The 17,485-nt window shown below is 37.5% G+C and overlaps 1 protein-coding gene across 3 annotated transcripts in view; it reads right to left on the bottom strand.

Moving 5' to 3' along the window:
- Positions 1-17,485, bottom strand: part of SMOC2 (SPARC related modular calcium binding 2) — a 138,288-nt gene that overhangs the window by 30,126 nt on the left and 90,677 nt on the right. For all 3 annotated transcript variants that reach the window (XM_062641919.1, XM_062641918.1, XM_062641920.1), the window contains exons 8-9: positions 10,368-10,554; positions 5,509-5,591 (exon numbers count right to left, since the gene is read on the bottom strand). In XM_062641919.1, the coding sequence (XP_062497903.1) occupies positions 5,509-5,591; positions 10,368-10,554 (270 nt within the window). The remainder of the gene's footprint in view (positions 1-5,508; positions 5,592-10,367; positions 10,555-17,485) is intronic.

The raw sequence follows: 17,485 nt of genomic DNA on the forward strand, positions 1-17,485 counted from the left end.
CCCTCTGCACCTCACTGTTGAGCCTCAGTCCTCCCATCTACCCTGAAGTCCTGCCACTGCCAGGCTCTGGGCAGGCTCCCTCCTTCATCCTTGCCATGCAGCTATTCACTTTTGCCATCACTGTCATGAAGGTTAACACCAGCTTTGCACAAATATTTCCTGTTCATAGTTCAAACTCTTAACTAGCCAGGTCTGCTTCATACAGAGCTTTTTTGCCAAGTGTCTCTTGGTAAATAAAGCAGTGTTAGGGCACAGGACGATAGTTACAGACTCATTCAAAACAGCCAGAAACTTGAAATGATTGTTTGACATTTTGGAGCTTTAAGATTCAATGGCAGAAAGGGATATTTTAAATATTAGCTCATGCAACTTAAAAGCTTGTTACATCATAAAAATATAATCCTTTTAAATCACACTCAGTGGAGAAAGTTACATATTAATTGACTTAACACTGAAGCTCATGGAAAGGCAGGCATATGTATATAATCTGCATCACTATCAGAAATACTCTGTTACTTAACTGAAACTTTTAAAAACAATCAAATTTTTAGTCATTCAAACATTTAAGGGTGTGAAGTAAGGTCAGATTATTTTCTACTCACTGCCAGCATCAGACTACACAGAGGAAATTAAGAACTTCGTGAAACTATGGTAAGCAAGATAAGGTAGACCAATGGTGGTACCTCATCATCTTAGCTGAGCCCAGTACCTCATGAAATCTGATGTGCTCCTGATCAGAAGTGGAGCAACTGTAAAAATATAATGGAATACAGCTCAAAAGGAAAAGTAGTTAAGTCTCTATGACTTTCTTTTTATTTTAAAGATGCCTTTGGAGTAAGACACAGCTCTTTGGCTGTTACAGCTGAACCCGGGACAGTCTTGCATCATTGTGGTTTGAGAGTTTCTGATTATTACTCTTTAACTTTGGAAAAAGAAGATGCACTGCCAACAACCAAAAGCAAACTGTATTTATCCACACATAATTCGCCCATAACTTAATCATGAGTTTTGATCCACAAAATATAAACTGTTCAGGGTCAGTGATGGATTATCCCATCAGAATCACAGTAAATAAAGCCATTACAATAGGAAGAAAATTGGGCAGTTAGAATGCTTTTGTTCCTCTTAAGTAATGCAAATGTGAAATAAACAAATGAGTTAAACAGCTCTCATGCATGATTTTTCAAGAGAAAATATTAACTATTTGAATGTCAAGGTTAAACTAAGATTATGAAGATCCATAGCACAAAACAGCAGCTGAGGACAGTCACTAGCAGACTGTGAAATCCAAAAACAACCTGTAGTTCAACATAGCCATATATAAGGAAGAGTTTTGAGGGATTATTTTTCTGTTGTTGTTATTACATAAGCTGATTGACTATACAAGGGACATGAATCAAGACATTTTGATTAAGTAATGTTTTAAGATTTTTAGCTTGACTTAAACTGTAGACCATCACAGTACCAACACAGTGATCAGCAGAACTTAGGCTCTGGATGGAAAGCGCTAGCTCTGGGGTTTTGGTTGCAGGAAGGAGGGTGCAGTGGTCTACACTCTTGTCCAACCTGAGATTTTGATATCTGTCTCAGACGCTGAGCAAAGATGCCAAATTTTCTAATTTGAATCCTTCTTGCGCCACTGAATAAACCCTAGAGATTAAACATGCAAACCTTTCAGATGCTTATTACCTCAGTGCTATCAAAACCCCAAAATACTCATCTTTTTGTAAAAATGCTCTAGGATTGAAAATTTTAATGAGAAACATCTGAAGTGAGGCTTTTCAGAGAGCAGTGGGATTGCCAGGAAGGACGAAAATAAGAGTGAAATGCTGATCTTATTTCACCAGTAGAAACCTACAGTAACTTCAATGCAACTGATACATTCTGCTGGATTCCAGCTGGGGTAATTGAGATCAGCATTTTGGGAAAAGGAAATATTCAGTAGTGAAGAGCTATGCTAGTCTTAGAAAATAGAAAAGGGAGGCTTTCAGGGCTTTCAGTAGATAGACTTACTGAATCTGCACATTCACGCAAGTCAAAAGATTGTATTACTGTTACAGTTTACAAGGCACTGTCATTTCCAAACTACAGTTTCCCCTCCAAAATTATGTTTTTGTATGAGAGGAAGTATCACAACTGCAGGAACCTCAAAAAACATACTCTGTTAAATAAAAGGAAAAATTAAAACAACCAAAATGAAATGTAAACAACATTAATGGTCTTACTTAAAGCCACAAAACCTTAGAAACCCAGTAAAGGCTGGAAATCCAGCTTGACATTGTGGTCTCCCTCTCTCAAGCTTGTGTGCCTTTTACTCATTTGGATTTCTTTTTCTTCCCCACCCCCTCTGCACAAAAGATAAGGGTAAATCTGATTAAAGAATGTTGTGTAAGAAAATCACATTTCCTGTAATACTTTTCAAATTTTTCCAGTTACTTTTCAAATTTCAGGTCTTGGTAATGGAAATAATATTACACAAAATCCAGAGAAGTTCCCAGGTCAAGTAAGAATACAAAAATCTTAAACTATACAAAGGATTATCCAAAGTTTATCCAGCCCTCACACGCAGCAGAGCCTAAAACAGAGTCTTCTCGAATTCAATGCGTATTTTTTAAATAAGAAAAAGATTTGCCCTCGAGGCAAATTAACTGCGTGGTCTGGCACTGTCTCAGTATGCTATCATGTCTTGCTCTCTTACATATTCAAGTTCCTTTCTTCCAGGTTGCCGAGAGCAGAGGCAAGACTAGCTTCATGAATAGGCAGCTTATCCATAGTATAAGGCACTGGTCTCCAAAATGGGGTACACATACCCCAGGGGGGGCATAAGACAATCAACTGGACTGCAGGAAGAGAATATTTTTTGTACTATTAACAAATAAAAATTGTGCTTATTTCATTTTTATTTTATCCTTTTTTAATTTCTATATTTGGTTACATTTTACAATGTCCTTAATATATTAGGACAGTAGTATATCTATATTGTTTATAAACAAATATACATGTATTGAGGGTGTATGCTGAAAAATATTTTACTGATTATTAAAAACTAGTGAATACATATAATGCTTGAAAATACCTTCACCTGTAGGCCCAGACTGAAAAAAATACAGTTTCAGGAACTTATATTTCTTCACCTTGGCTGAATTTGACCTATTACCACTCATGATTTTATGAAAATACAGGGGCACCTACACCTTATTCCACCATACTACAGGTTTAGCTTAACTATCCTTCATGCTGTAAACTTTTAAATGGTCTTGACCAGCTTGTGCAGAAAACAGAATTTCTATTTAACACACCAATTATCCAAAAGTCTGAAATTAACCATTTGAGACTCTTTACAGAATATGTCAGTTTATCGGGGCCTTCCATTTTACTGTGTAACTCAGAGGAGAACAAAAGGTCAAAATATAAACCTTAGAAAACTGATCGTAAGAAAAGAAGAAAACCCTTCGATTTCCCCAGACTCCAGTCTATTTCTCTATATTCCTTTCTGTGTTGATTCTCATTATCTTGCAATAACTAGTTTCTGAGAAAGATCAAAATCATTAGCAGAAAAATACTTTAGTTTTTAAAAAAGGAACAGAAACCTAATGTGAAGAATTATTATTATATAGCTTCCAGACAATCTAACAGATACAGGCGGCTTGGATCATTCTTACAAACATTAGATTAGCATTCAATTTCAAGTGCTTTATTTTAAGTTACCCTTAGGATGTGAGGATATATTTTTAGCTTGGTTTAGATCAGTGGGAATTTTGACATAGACTCCAACGGGCCTTTATCTTCTGCAGTTTTGCCTTAACAAGGTATCTGTGTATGCCAAAAACTGCATCTTGATTTATTTGTAAATTATTGCTAAAAGTATTGGCTTAACATGCAACGGGTTTAAATTTTCAGGTGGTATAAATCAGCTTAACAGAAGAACTATGTCAGTTTAATCCACCTGAGGATGTACCAGTGAGTTTTATCCTCTTTAAGATCATTCACAGTAGTAAAGTAGTTGTTTTAAAATCTTCCTGGTCTTATACATCAGACAGTGACGTGGTTTCACCCAGGGCTACTGCATTTTTGTGGGTATAATCTGCAAATCGAACACACCCGTCTTTCCAAAAATGCATTATTCCTTGAAAATAAGTACACAATTAACCTACGTTTTTCATTCAGTCCTGGCACCACTGAGTAACCAGGTGCTGTATTTAAATTTAGACAACACAAATGTAAACATGCCTTTGCAGCACTGCTTACAATAGAGAAAACTTTGAGCAACAGTGATTCATTTCTACTAAAAAGTTGCTTCACATTAGCCGTTTGTGCAATTCTTTATGTTAGCTGTTGACAACTAGCAACAACTGTGCAAGATCCTCCTTCAACCTCCTTTTTAAGAAATAATAAAATAAGAAAATCTCAATCCATTTTTACTTAATGTAGTGTTTGCATGATAAAAAAGAAATTTGCCAGTTGAGGATTCAGGCATTTAATAGACTAGTTAAGAGAAAGAAAAGACATAGCCTTAAGAGAAACAATTAACACAATTGCAACTGTTAAGTAACCTCTTCCCCCTGTGACTTCTATAGACATATTTACTCCATGCTGCTGCAGAGCAGAAGAGGGAGGTTCTCCTAGTTAACCCATAAGAATTTAGGAAATGTTAGAAAATATTGGTATTTGGCTTATTTTAAAATAACATAAACCATTTGAAAGACAAAGATTAAGCAATATAAGATATGGGCACGTTTGGTTTAGAATTCTTGTCTAAATGTTTCTGTGGGTGGCTAAACAGAAATATTTTTTATGACACAAAAAATCTGCTCACACAATTACCTTGTTTCTGGTTCTTTACAGTAGCTGACAATGATTCATAATTTTAATTCATAATTCACTAAACCTGCTACAAGTCAAGTCATTCAAACAAATTAATATGCCATTTAAAAAATTAAGCAAGTCTACTGACCTCTGTGTACCACAACTATCCGGACATAAGACCTCTCACATGCTTATAAAAGGTTTGAAAAAATGAAAAAATCTAACAAACGCCAAGGTTTGTTCCCGCAACAGGTAAGACAGGAACAATATTCTGTGGTAAACTGTCAAGGGTACTTTTGGAAAAAAGTAATTACATGATACATATTTCAGACTGATTCGAAGATGGAGGGAACTTTCCCATAGATTTTGCTAGAACAAGGATTACAAAGTATGGGCCAAATTATTCTAGACATAGTTTCTGACTTCTGCGGTATGACAATAGCAAGGAATAATTCCAGTTAGTAAATGTTAACGCCTTTAAACTACTGAGAAAACTGAACCTTACTTTCTCTGACAACATTCTAAGACCCATATTTACATGTATTGTTCCAAAGTCAAAGACTATAGTCAGTGGCAAATCAATACAGCAATATCTAGAAGATACATTGTTTTGGTATAGGGTAACAAAGTGTTTTCTAATTTACTGCAGTGAATAAACAAAGCATTGAAATGTATGAAACCCAATTTATCTATTTCACTGACCTTGAAGCTGGCGTCCTTTGTACAAATCCTTTGTTTTGGTTGGGTGTGCTCTGGCACCGTTATCACACTTTGGTTGTTCATACCTAAGGAACAAACAAGGAGAGAATAAAAACAGTGAAGGTTAATTTGATTTAGGACTAATTTATTTCTAATCATCTAGTCCAAAATAAACATGTACCTTCTTTTATTCAGGGAATCATAGAATAGGATTGTTTTTCATTCAGAAGGGGCAATGCAAATTCATCTGCCTATTTTCCACTTACTCAGAGAAGTTAGTATATCTTTATTCTTCTGGGGTTGATACAAAACTAAAAAATCATTTTCTGTTCCAAAATATAGGCTTCCCAGAGAAGCTGTGGCTGCCCCATCCCTGGCAGTGCTCAAGGCCAAACTGGATAAGGCTTTGAGCAACCTGGTCTAGTGGAAGGTGTCCCTGCCCATGGCAGAAGGGTTGGAACTAGATAATCTTTTAGGTCCCTTCCAACCCAAACCATTTGATGATCCTATGACATGATACGATTCTACCTGTACTTTCAACAAACACTGGCAGCATCACCAGCAGTATTTTTTTTATGAGAGTCTGGGAGGCATGGGAGCATCTGCTGCCGAATCTCTCCTTTTTTCTTATATTCCACTACAGACACATGGTAGTTTTTCATACACTTTCATATTTTATACATCTTTCTTTGAAATTTTGAGCTCCCCAAACTACATTTACTGTATGGCACACTAAAATGTCTAATTTAAGTATACTAATACAAATTTTTAAACCAAAATACTCTTGGTGTAGATGGTGGCTACATCCAGGCGGCAATTAATAACGGTAAGCCCAGGCCAGACTGCCCTTCAGAACAATACTTCAGTATTCTGATCTTAATTATCTAGAAAAAATTAAAAAACAATATCACTTTTATTTTGAGTGCTTAATGTATTTTCACATCATCTGATGAAACTGCCCACTGTCCCATCAAATTCTGGCTACTGCAAGAAGATACAGTGTTTTTTTCATGGACATGGGAGAACTACAGGCCCTTTTTTTCCCCTAAAGAATGGCAGGAATAGAAGCTGCTTTGATAGCATGGGTTGGATTCAGATACCTGATGGATGACCACTTCAATCAGCCAAGAACAGAGTGAAAGGGAAATCTCTGAGCAGTACTCACTAATGCATTATCTGGCAACCAGCCTGGTCCCCAATTAATCTGATACCTGACTCTGCATTCCCCTCGTCCTCTTCCGTTACTGTTACTGTTCTGTGCCTATGCTTTCTTTTTGGCCCCTACTTTTCTACCGTTTTGGCTTTTTTGTTAAAGACACATGTAGTTAATCATATACAAACTAAATCTACTAAAGACCAGTAAGTGTTAAAATGCTGCAATATGAAAACTCTATGTCTAACTCTTAAAAGCAACTGAAGAGAGAAAATGAATCATTAGAAATTTACCGTACAGGATCAGCCATGCTAAGAACTGATAAGAAAAACACACTTGACTCAGTTTTCATGGGGAAAGAGTGGGAAAGGGATAGTATGTCAGAATGGAGCACTGTTAGGTTAAAATTAATGTAGTCAAAAGACATCTCAAGTTACTCTTTTGAATTTTAAAGAGGAAAGAATCCCTAGCAGCGAATGTATGTCTGGATTTGGCAAGGGCTTATGAAGCCTACTTTATACCTCTGAGCAGTCTGCTGGGAAGCACTGAGATTTACTGAGGTGTACAAAGCAGCAGGGGATGGAGTCTTTCACAGGGATTCTACAGTGTCAGCAGCCTCATGAAACAGCTGATTTATATACTTTTTTAAGTTTAGAGTTTCCTGTGGAAGTGGATTGGAGATTACTTTGCCCATGATCCTAGCTGCTAAAAAGTCACATGTGAGAACACAGACTCATGGCTCTGCTAAGCAAAAAAGGCTGAGTCACACTGTGATGTTCAAGAGGCATTGAGAGCCAGCTGGTGAGGACCATACTGATAGACTTGGGGTAATGGTTGATTTAAACCTTTAAATGCATTATTTACTTTTAGTCACACAGATGTTTCCAGCTTTATACCACAATCTCACCTATTTCTTGTGCATTTTACTGTCACGAATGTCCTACAGTGGTTCTTCATTCACATATCTTTATTTTAACTCTGGAATGAGATTATTTTTTTTGCCCTGGAATGCTTTCACTAACAAATTATTTATCTTTTTTCAGATGATGGAATATTAGAAGGCAAATGAACATTAATAACTTCCCTTCATTTTGCAACTACTATTTATTTATTGTGGTATTCACAGCCTGCTGATATAACAAATTTCATCGTTATGGATGTATTAGAAATCAACAACATCTAAAATGCTATGCTATTCTGGCTACAGCTTCTCAGAACTGCCTGTCCTTTCTCTGTTGTCCCCTAATGGCATGATCCACATTTGCACAACAGAGATTCCAGGATTCAATGCATCCATCTTGCTACCAGGAGTACTAATGCCATTGGTTCCTGCAGCAGCATTTTAACAGCTACTCTTCCAATTTGTATTTGGCAATGGGAAGCTGGAAGATAGCATACACTATTTTTCACGAGCATCTGGCTCTTTAAACTGTGAAAGACACACATGTTCACTCTTTTCACTCTGTAAGAAAGAATTACAAAAAGACAACTGCATCCTTACCATACTCTGACCCCTTCCCTCTGCCAGACGAAAAAAAAAGTTTACCAATACAGGGGAGGAAAAAAAAAAAGTTGGGATTCCAGCCCACCTAAATCTTTCTCAAAAATGAGGTCTAGAAGCTCCTTTTAAACTCCAGGCAGTAATCCCACCTGCTTGTTTACCAGATTCCTAAATACACCAGTCATTCTTTACTTAGTATGAAACTTAAAATTCAGTACTCTGCTTACCCATCTGTGCTCAGAAATGTCCTCTCCAGGGACATTACTAAACATTACTTCCTCAGAGCTCCACTGAGAACTGCCTGTTAAGTCCAGCAAAGCTGAACAAATTAGAAATGGTTAAGGCAGTGTGCGCTTGCAGCAAAGAAAGCCAACCTGGGCTGCATCGACATGAGTGTGACCAGCAGGTCGAAGGAGGTGATCCTGCCCCTCTGCTCTCATGAGACCTCACTTGGAGTATTGTGTGCAGATCTGGTGCCCTCAACGTAAAAAGGACATGGAACTCTTGGAACAAGTCCAGAGTAGTCAGCATAGATTTATGAAGAGGAAATCATGCTTGGCCCTGCAAGCCTTCTATGGTGAGATGGATGGCTCAGTGGATAAAAAGAGATGAGCAGATGTCATCTTAATTTTAGCATGGGTTTTGACACTGTCCCTGATTACGTTCTCATAGACAAACTGCTGAAGCATGTGCTAGATAAATGAACATTGAAGTGTGCTGAAAACTGGCTGAACTGCCAGTCTGAAAGAATTGGGATCAGCAGCACAAATTTCAGCTCAAAGCCAGTCACCAGTGAAGTGCCCCAGAGATCAATACTAGGGCCAGGATTGTTTAGCTTATTCACTAATGAACAGAATCCTGGAACAGAGAAAAACAGTAGCAAGTTTGTGGATGATACAACACTGGGAGGAGCTGCTGATACACCAGAGTTTAGTGCTGCCATTCAGAGAGACCTTAGCAGGCTGGACAAATGGGTTGGCGGGAATCTCATAAAGTTAAGAAAAGGCAAATGCAAAAATTCCACACCTGGGAAAGAGTAATCCTCTGCAACAGCACAGGATGGAGGCAAAAAAAAATGGATTTGGACTCAAATTAGAGAATAGGTTCCATAAAATGATTTAAAGTATAATTCAAAGAAGGATTAGCACTAAAAATTAGAATCAGTGAACAAACCTAGAAGTGGAGAATGGAGGACTAGCAACAAAAGGAGCCTCTGGAATCTCTAGAGGACATGTCTAAGTCCTCACACAATATGCACAGTGACCCTACAGTTTCAGGATCAAACTTAAATTATTCTGACAGTTTATGGATCTCAACTTGCCAGAAACAGCAGATCGACAGTAACTTTGAGTCATGCTCACTTCAGCTGGTATTGTAGTTGGCATGGTCTAGAATATGGCATAAGCAGCAGTCATTAAATCAGCACTTGAAGAACATGTGAAAAACACTGCCCAAGAATATAATACTTTATGGCAAGTGGCTTATAATGTTTCTTCACAAACCCTACGCAAATGATAAAAAACCACTTTGCTTAAGCTTGAAAATATTTATGATTGCATCAAGATACCCATACTGCTCGCCAGCTTTACATGAGCTTCTATAGCATTCCTATAAGGGCCAAACCTCAATAACCAGCCTAAATAACATCCTTTGGAACCTGATACTTGCCTTGCCTGCATCTGCTGTATGTGGCTTACAACACTTTACCATGTATCCGGCTCAGCTGAGACGACTTAACTCCAAGCTTCTATTAATAACACACTAAAATGATATTTCCCCTTTATGGGTTCTCAAGCAATCATTCCATCAAAAAAAGTCATATGAAATAGTTGAGGAGGATGCTGGAAAAATAACTGTATGTTTCTGAGGTTGGACATGGTTTCTGTTATAGACCATCTTACTTAGTTCTTCTACATTCAAGCTAAGGAGTGTGAGGTTTCCTCTGGGTTTACTCATCTGCTCCAAGACTTGGCTTCTCAGGACACAGTAAAAGTAAAAGGACTAGTGAAGCAAACTGCCTGTGACATTGCAGTGAAAGTCTGTGGCCACATGACCTTAACTTTTGATGTCTCTTATATATGTATTTCACTTCATAGTGGAAGAAAACTATAATGCCACCAGCAATAGAAATCTACATGCTAGTTAGTACATGCACACTAAGGCATCTTCTCACTACAAATTTAGAGCAATGAATGTGTATTCACTTACCTGGTTGATGTACCTGGGATAGGACGCCCCGTATCCACCAGCACACACCAGCAGTAGCCTGTGGAAGGATGGCACTGCACTGGTTTGTAGAGGCCGCCCTGAGCACACTCTGGAATGAACACATTGTCTTTCTGGGGCTGTTTAGCTTCCTCTAGGGCTGACTGAAGTTCTTGATCACATGATGATGCTTTTGAAAGGAAAAGAAAAAATACTGAAGAAGGTATACGGAATGGGCTTGCTAGATTTATCAAACACTTTTTTTGAGTTTGCTTTTAAGGACTGAATTCTAAGTGGCTCACTACAGCTCAAATAACAGCCACATTGGTTTATGCTGTCCACTGCCAGCCACTTTAGCTTCCTTTTCATACAGCTGCTTCATAATACAGTCCTAATAACACCTGGACACCCTCTTTCCCATACTAGATGTAGTCTATGGTTAACCAAATACCTTCTCTGCCACCTTAAAAAACATCCTCACCTACTCCACAGCCCCTAAACCACAGACTGTTTTCCAAGGGAACAGAAAAAAATCCAACTTCTTAGAATTCCTTACACGAATTCATCTAGATAGTCATTTAGATATTTATATTCTGCTCTTTTCAGTTTTGGAACAACATCTTAATACATTGAGAAAAGCCTTCCGCTTCTTTTCTGGCAATTCTGGTAGTGGTGATGTATAATTTCCTCTAGAAACCAAAGACCCATGAGAAAAAGTAATAATTTTTATATCTTCATTAACAATATGTTCCAGATCTCTTCTGGATATTAGAAAACCTTACATAACTACACATTCCTAGCCTTTATGTGAAACTATGAATCAGGAGGCAAAGAACAGAAACGCCAGGGCCTGAGAATGCCAGTCAGTTCACACCGAGCGGAAAAAAAACCCTCTGCTGAGGAGGTTCTGATCGCTGCTAATTGGTATACGTGGCACTGCAGTCATAACAAATCACTGTCTATTTACTCAAGCCATTATTTCTTCAAGAGCCTTAAAGTCAGTCTCCTATCATGTGAAATTTATATAGGTTAATAAAACAGCTTTTGTCTAATTCCCAAATTAACACAGTGAACAAAATTAAATATTTTAAAACCAAGAATGTTAAGCACTCTATAGACACAGATTATTGACAGAAAAAATTTCAAGTTACTAGAATTTCAATCAATAATAGCTTCTCCTCAGTCAAAGACTAGTGGCATACTTATTCTCTGAATCTGGCACAAGTCTTGATTTTTCACTGTTAACCAACAGAAGGATAAATTGAATCCTGACTGTATTTTCTAGTGAGTTTCAGCTTCAATCTAATCTCATTTACACTTTATCTACAGGGTTCAGAAAATGCTTTGCTAATTGTAGACAAAACCTAACAGAAAGTATTAGTATTATTTATGTCCAGAATGCTACTGCTCCTTGCCAGCTTTTTGCTAATACAGATGACCAAAACCAGTAAGTCTTCTGAAAAGGTGGCAGGAAGTTAAACACCTTCATACTTTAAATGGGAAAAAAATCCATTGATGCAATACCCTGGTTTCCCAAACAGTGTGTTTTGTTCCAATCCATGTAAAAGGTTTAAAAAACAAGCTATCACTTGCTAGCACAATTACAAGGCACAGACTGAGCGCTGAGCATGCTTTTTCGGTTCTTTGGTTGATATTTTTCTGTTCCTCTTTTGTTTCACACAGTATTTGAGCAGAACAGCTAAATTGATTTTGCATGTTTCTGTCTTGATCTACCCGCTGACAAGCTGAGACTGAATAGCTCTCAAAGCACCAGTGTTTAGTTAATAAACTTTATGCAGCAAAACAGTGTAGTGAGGACAGAAAGAATCCTTTAAAAAAGGGAAATAGGTAATTATTTGCATGTTAAAACCTTCACAGAAATAGCTATGGTTTCACAAATTAGAAATCTGTCACCAAGACCCTCTTCAAGTAACCAAAATAAATCTTCCCCTTGCTGAATCAGGATTATGATGATTATCAAGTTACGAGGTATGACAACCCTGGAAAATACATCAGTTGGCTTAGTTGTTCACTTCTTATGTTTTGTATATAACCAAGCAAAAAGGAGCAAATGGGGTGAAGCAGCTGCAATGAAAGGTTGGAAACCATTACTCCTCCTTAAACATCACTGATTTTTTTTCTCTTTCATACTGATAAACCTTGGGAACATTCCCTTAGCTACTGCGACCTTCTCTCATTTTGCATCCTTGTAACTAGCAACACAATCTGGCAGATGTGCAGGTATTATTATCTCTCATAAACCCAGAGGAGCAATACATTTTCGTGCTCTCAGCTTTGTTTAGAAAACACATTGGTGTATGGAGACTACAGAGTCAGGTCATCCAGACAGACAAAATGTAACAGCATGGAGGGGCTGTGGTGGAGAATTCCCAGTGCAGAAGCAGATACAGACTGTTCAGCCGCTAGCATAAGCTACACCACCTAATTTCTTGGAAGCTCTAGTTTCCACTGGTTGAAACAGCCAGAGAAAGACTGCATTGCCAACTCAAAACCACTGGAGTAGAGGGCCAGTGCAGACGTGTGATGGGGTGATTTTAGAGCAGGTGTTACAGATCTAGCTAAATTGTCTTACTCTCCTGATTGACTTGCCTAGGCAAGGTTTTATGCAAGGTGCTGCTCAAGCTAGAAATTTCTCTCTTGCACTAGGTCAGGTTGGTTCTGGTCCTCTTTTTCCTATATGTCTGGTTTGAAGCTTTAGAGATACAGAAAAAGCAGTATTGTGGGAGAGATGTTAAAGGAGGGTTGTAAATGTAGCTTACAGCTTTAGGAGGAACTGTCAGAAGACCCATGGAACTTAACACTGCAAGTGAGATTAGAAACAGGACAGCCAGTAACAACAATCAAAGGGTGGTTTAAACATTAAAAGGAATGTTCTTGTAGAAGTCTATGAAAAAACAGACCAAAAAGCCCAGGTGTCATACAAAACACCAAGGTAAAACTTCTGTACCTGGGAGGACTGTAGTGATGAAAAGTCTGTCTTTGAAGAGCAGCATCAGCAGAGGCATTCAAGGCAAGAAAAACCCCATATATAAAAGAAACGATGATATTTTCAGGAAGTATCTTCCTCTTGTTGGAACCTTTAATCTCTTACTCTTCTCTTACGGATGTTAATTTGTAACAAGAGGAGGAATTTATCATTAGTCCTAAATTAGGTGTTGGAAAAATATGGATTATTTTTGACAAATTGGAAAAAATATAAATTAGTGTAATGGACTGGTCACTGAGTCTGTCAGGTTGCTGTATGACAAATGACCGAGCTTCATTACAAATCTGCTGAATCCAGTTCATCCATTTTACTCACCAAAAGTGCAGAAAAGTGTATTATTTTCTTGCCCTACAGAATGGCTAACAAGCTTCAGATCAGCTATCAGGCTTACCTATAATATTGCCTGCTGTTCCCAGAACCAGAATATTAGCCTTCTTTGTAATTTCCTCTCTGAGGGAACCATTCATTCGCTTTCACACTTCTCTTTCAATTATTTACAACAGGAGTGCTGGAAAGATGCAACTGTAGCTCTGGGATGACTAAGAGCTCTTATCACAGCACTACCATGCCAAAAATAATTGCCTTTGTAATGTCAGAAGATTCATGGTCAACAAACATTCATTTGCCAGGAGAACCAGTGATAAATGTCATTAACTTAGAAAATGTCTGACAGTTTCTCCAAACAATCTGACAACTACAAAGATCTGGAACCATAACAGATGGATGCCAGAAGTTCATAAAATTAACAGTACAGAATAAGATGTATGCCACAATACAAGTAGGATAAATATCTTAATCATTAAAATGCATCAAATTTTCTATGGAATGAGTTACTACAATAATACTCATTCTGGAAAGAGAAAAGCACTGACATTCTAGCTTCTTTTCATGGAATATGCTTATGTTGTTATTATTTCACTTAGTTCCTTCAGTTGATCTTGCTGGAAAAAGTGGATGCTTTTCCAAGCATCTTAGTTCAATAAAATAATTAGATGGCTGAAAAATCCTTTCGACATAGTCTACAATGTTAGCCAGCCACACTATGACTCAGTTGCGATCCTTAATTTCAGGTTGATAGACCTTCTTGCAATTTCTAGACAAAACTATTTTATTCCAGCTTCGTAAGTGAATCAACACACACGTTTGTCATGTAAGCACAGTTTTACACCAAGAGCCTCTGCACCACCCTATGACTTACTCTGAACAAGGACTTTCTGACTGATTAAGTAAAACTGCTGCTCACTGAGTTTAAAAACCTGATTAAATATAATGTATATTGAACTTCTTATGTCATAGTGCTATTCTATTTCTTCCCTTTACAGTTTAAATGGTAGTTACTAAATATACTTTTCCCTGTTCTGGTTCAAGATGCCTTCATAGTCCACTAAAAACAATTAGCTAAAATGTTGCATCTTTTTGTCAACGTAAAAGATACTCCAGCTAATGACAAACTCTGTGGACAAGTTTCATGTTTCATATAAAGTATTCAGCCAATTCTTGTTGCCAGTTACCCTTAAGAAAACAGTCTGGATTTCAATGAAATAAGTTATTTTACGTGAACAGAAAAATACCTCAGCAGTAGTAAGGTATAACACTGTGAACCTTTATTTGTGAAAGACTCCATTTATTCATCTCTGATGGGTTACTTAGACTGTTAATTAATGTTTATATGGGGTTGTCATAGAGGAGAAAGAGGTGGCATTTCTGGAAAAGTCATTGTGAAGAAACTACATAACTGTGCATTTGTTTGTAGCACATCTAAACCACTGATCACTTACTATATAAGTTATGATTATCACCTTGTTGGTCTTGTAAGAGGAGATGTTTTAGCCCCTTGTTTCAGAAATTCTGGCAGTTGTTGTGCTGTGTCTTATCACAGTTTCTCCCAACATGTGGAATTTCATGATTACAAACAATTTGGGAGTGTTTTTTTTTTTTTTTGCTTGAATGTAAATCACTATATGTATGTCTAAATTTCAGTACATTATGCAGAAACAAGTTGCCAAATCTGCATAAAATTACAAAGGCATCTGTATGCTACTTTAACATTTCCTGCCACTATACAAACATTTCCCTCCAATTTCCTTAACCCTACAATGTGTATATGACGAACAGAATCCATTCCAAGAAATTTTGGTTTCAGTTGGTTCCTGCTCTCTCCTTTCCTCATTATCATAATGGGCCATGAAAGGACAATTTAGACAGCCTGGTTTCCAGGGTAAAGGGATCTTTTATAGGGCTTGAAGCTCAGTGTCGTCTATAGAAAGCAGGCAACAAGAAACCTGTGAACAAAAATACTCCAAAAAGTGATCCACATGCTCTAGGAGTGCAGTGTAACATTAGAGACAGTTAATATTGCAGTTGTCCCATGTTTCTGAGAGGATATAGAGACAGAATATATTCATGTCCAAATTTCAGTATGTAGGGATTTAAATTCTATGACAATTTCTGTTAATCAAATCATCTGTCTGTCCTAGTTAATAAGCCTAATTTAGGCACCCCTTTAAAACACTTCAGATACTTGATTACACAAGTTTTGTGCTAGTTTATTTCACAACCATAATAATTAGGATGCATAAATAGTCATCCTATTGTCACCCATTAAATGCTCCAATGAGTTCATATGTCACAGGGAAAAGAATTTGATCTATTTGCTTAGGATGAACCCTCCTTGAACCAGTGCAGTTAACAGGCTTCAAGAAAACTGATTCCAATACGTTTTTATATTTTCAACTAGTTGTCATAGTCTTCAAATTTCGTTGAATGGATTTCCACTTACATTACAGCAAACTGTATTTCCACATATGACCAAAATGTTCACTTTAGAAAGGCAATGGGAAGTAGGATAATTTCTATTCAAGCTATGCTCTCCCTGCAGAGGAGTGTATGTTGACTGGATGGCAAAATGATCCATTACAACAGTGGCTGTGTTATTCCTAACCAGCAAATATGCATCTTCAAGGCAAATTAGCAGGTTCTTTATCTGTAGCTGACCAATTTCATCACCCAGAATCCACCGTGTCTGCTCCTGCTAGAAACACAGCCAATACAAATGGCAAAAATTGTCCTTAAATTATTTCATTCTGGTGAAGGAGAGGTGTTAACTCTATGGCTAGCTATTCTTTAAGGGTTTCCAGCTTTCATTTAGACCTTCTCTAGCACGGCAGATTCCTTCTCTGAAGTGGATGTTTTGACATAATGCGGTTTAAAAGGCCAACTTCATACTTTTTATGTACACAAAGTTATTTCTCCTCATCCTCCATGGCCACTGTATGGGCATCTCACACCAATCTTTCTTAAGAAGACCTGTTCTTACAAGAATTTGTCTGCCTGCCCTCTCTTGACAGTTTCAAATAAACTCAACTCTAACAGAAATTAAGTGCAGCTCAAGGCTATAAACAAATGCAGGAATTCATGTGCTTATGTGGCTAACTTCTATAAAGACTATTCATTAACCTAAAATCAAATAAAAAGTATTTATGTGGCCCAATTTTCCCCCAGCAGAAATCCACGGAAAAATACCTACTAAATTCAATGGACAATACATCAGACCTCAGCTGGACATTTTCACATGTAAGTATGATTGCAATTAAGGCTAACATTTGCTCGTGGACCAAGTACTGATTGTCAGGAATAGGTAACATTAATAAACACTCAACCTTAGTCCCAATATCAAGATGGCAATGAAAACCTAAGACTAAATTACACTATTAATGCTCATCTGGCACCACATGTTTTGATTTACATTAGGTTTAGATATGCATCAGCATGAGGGTTCTCAAGGCCTGGAGAAAGCTGGCAACATTCCTACCCATATTTTTCCTTGTTTGTGAAAACTTGTTGGAACCAAATATTTCAGGCCCCTTGTGTGCATTTGCAGAATTCTCTCAACGTACGGCTGATCACTATTTTGCACTTCTAGAGCTTGGGTGAATGATTGTGGCTTAACACAAAGCTCATGGCTTCAACGCAGCCCTAAAAATTAATTTATGTAGTTTACTCCACTGAACAAAGCAGGATAAATCACAGACAGATGCTCTCATTTATCTATGTAGGCATTGCAATACTCAAGGAGAGCTGTCTGGAAACGCACTAAGCCCATCAAAACAGAGAT

Source organism: Pezoporus occidentalis, unplaced genomic scaffold (assembly GCF_034315485.1).
Source record: "Pezoporus occidentalis ecotype Australia unplaced genomic scaffold, CSIRO_AGI_Poc_V1 ctg7, whole genome shotgun sequence".
In the NCBI taxonomy this organism is placed as follows: domain Eukaryota; kingdom Metazoa; phylum Chordata; class Aves; order Psittaciformes; family Psittacidae; genus Pezoporus; species Pezoporus occidentalis.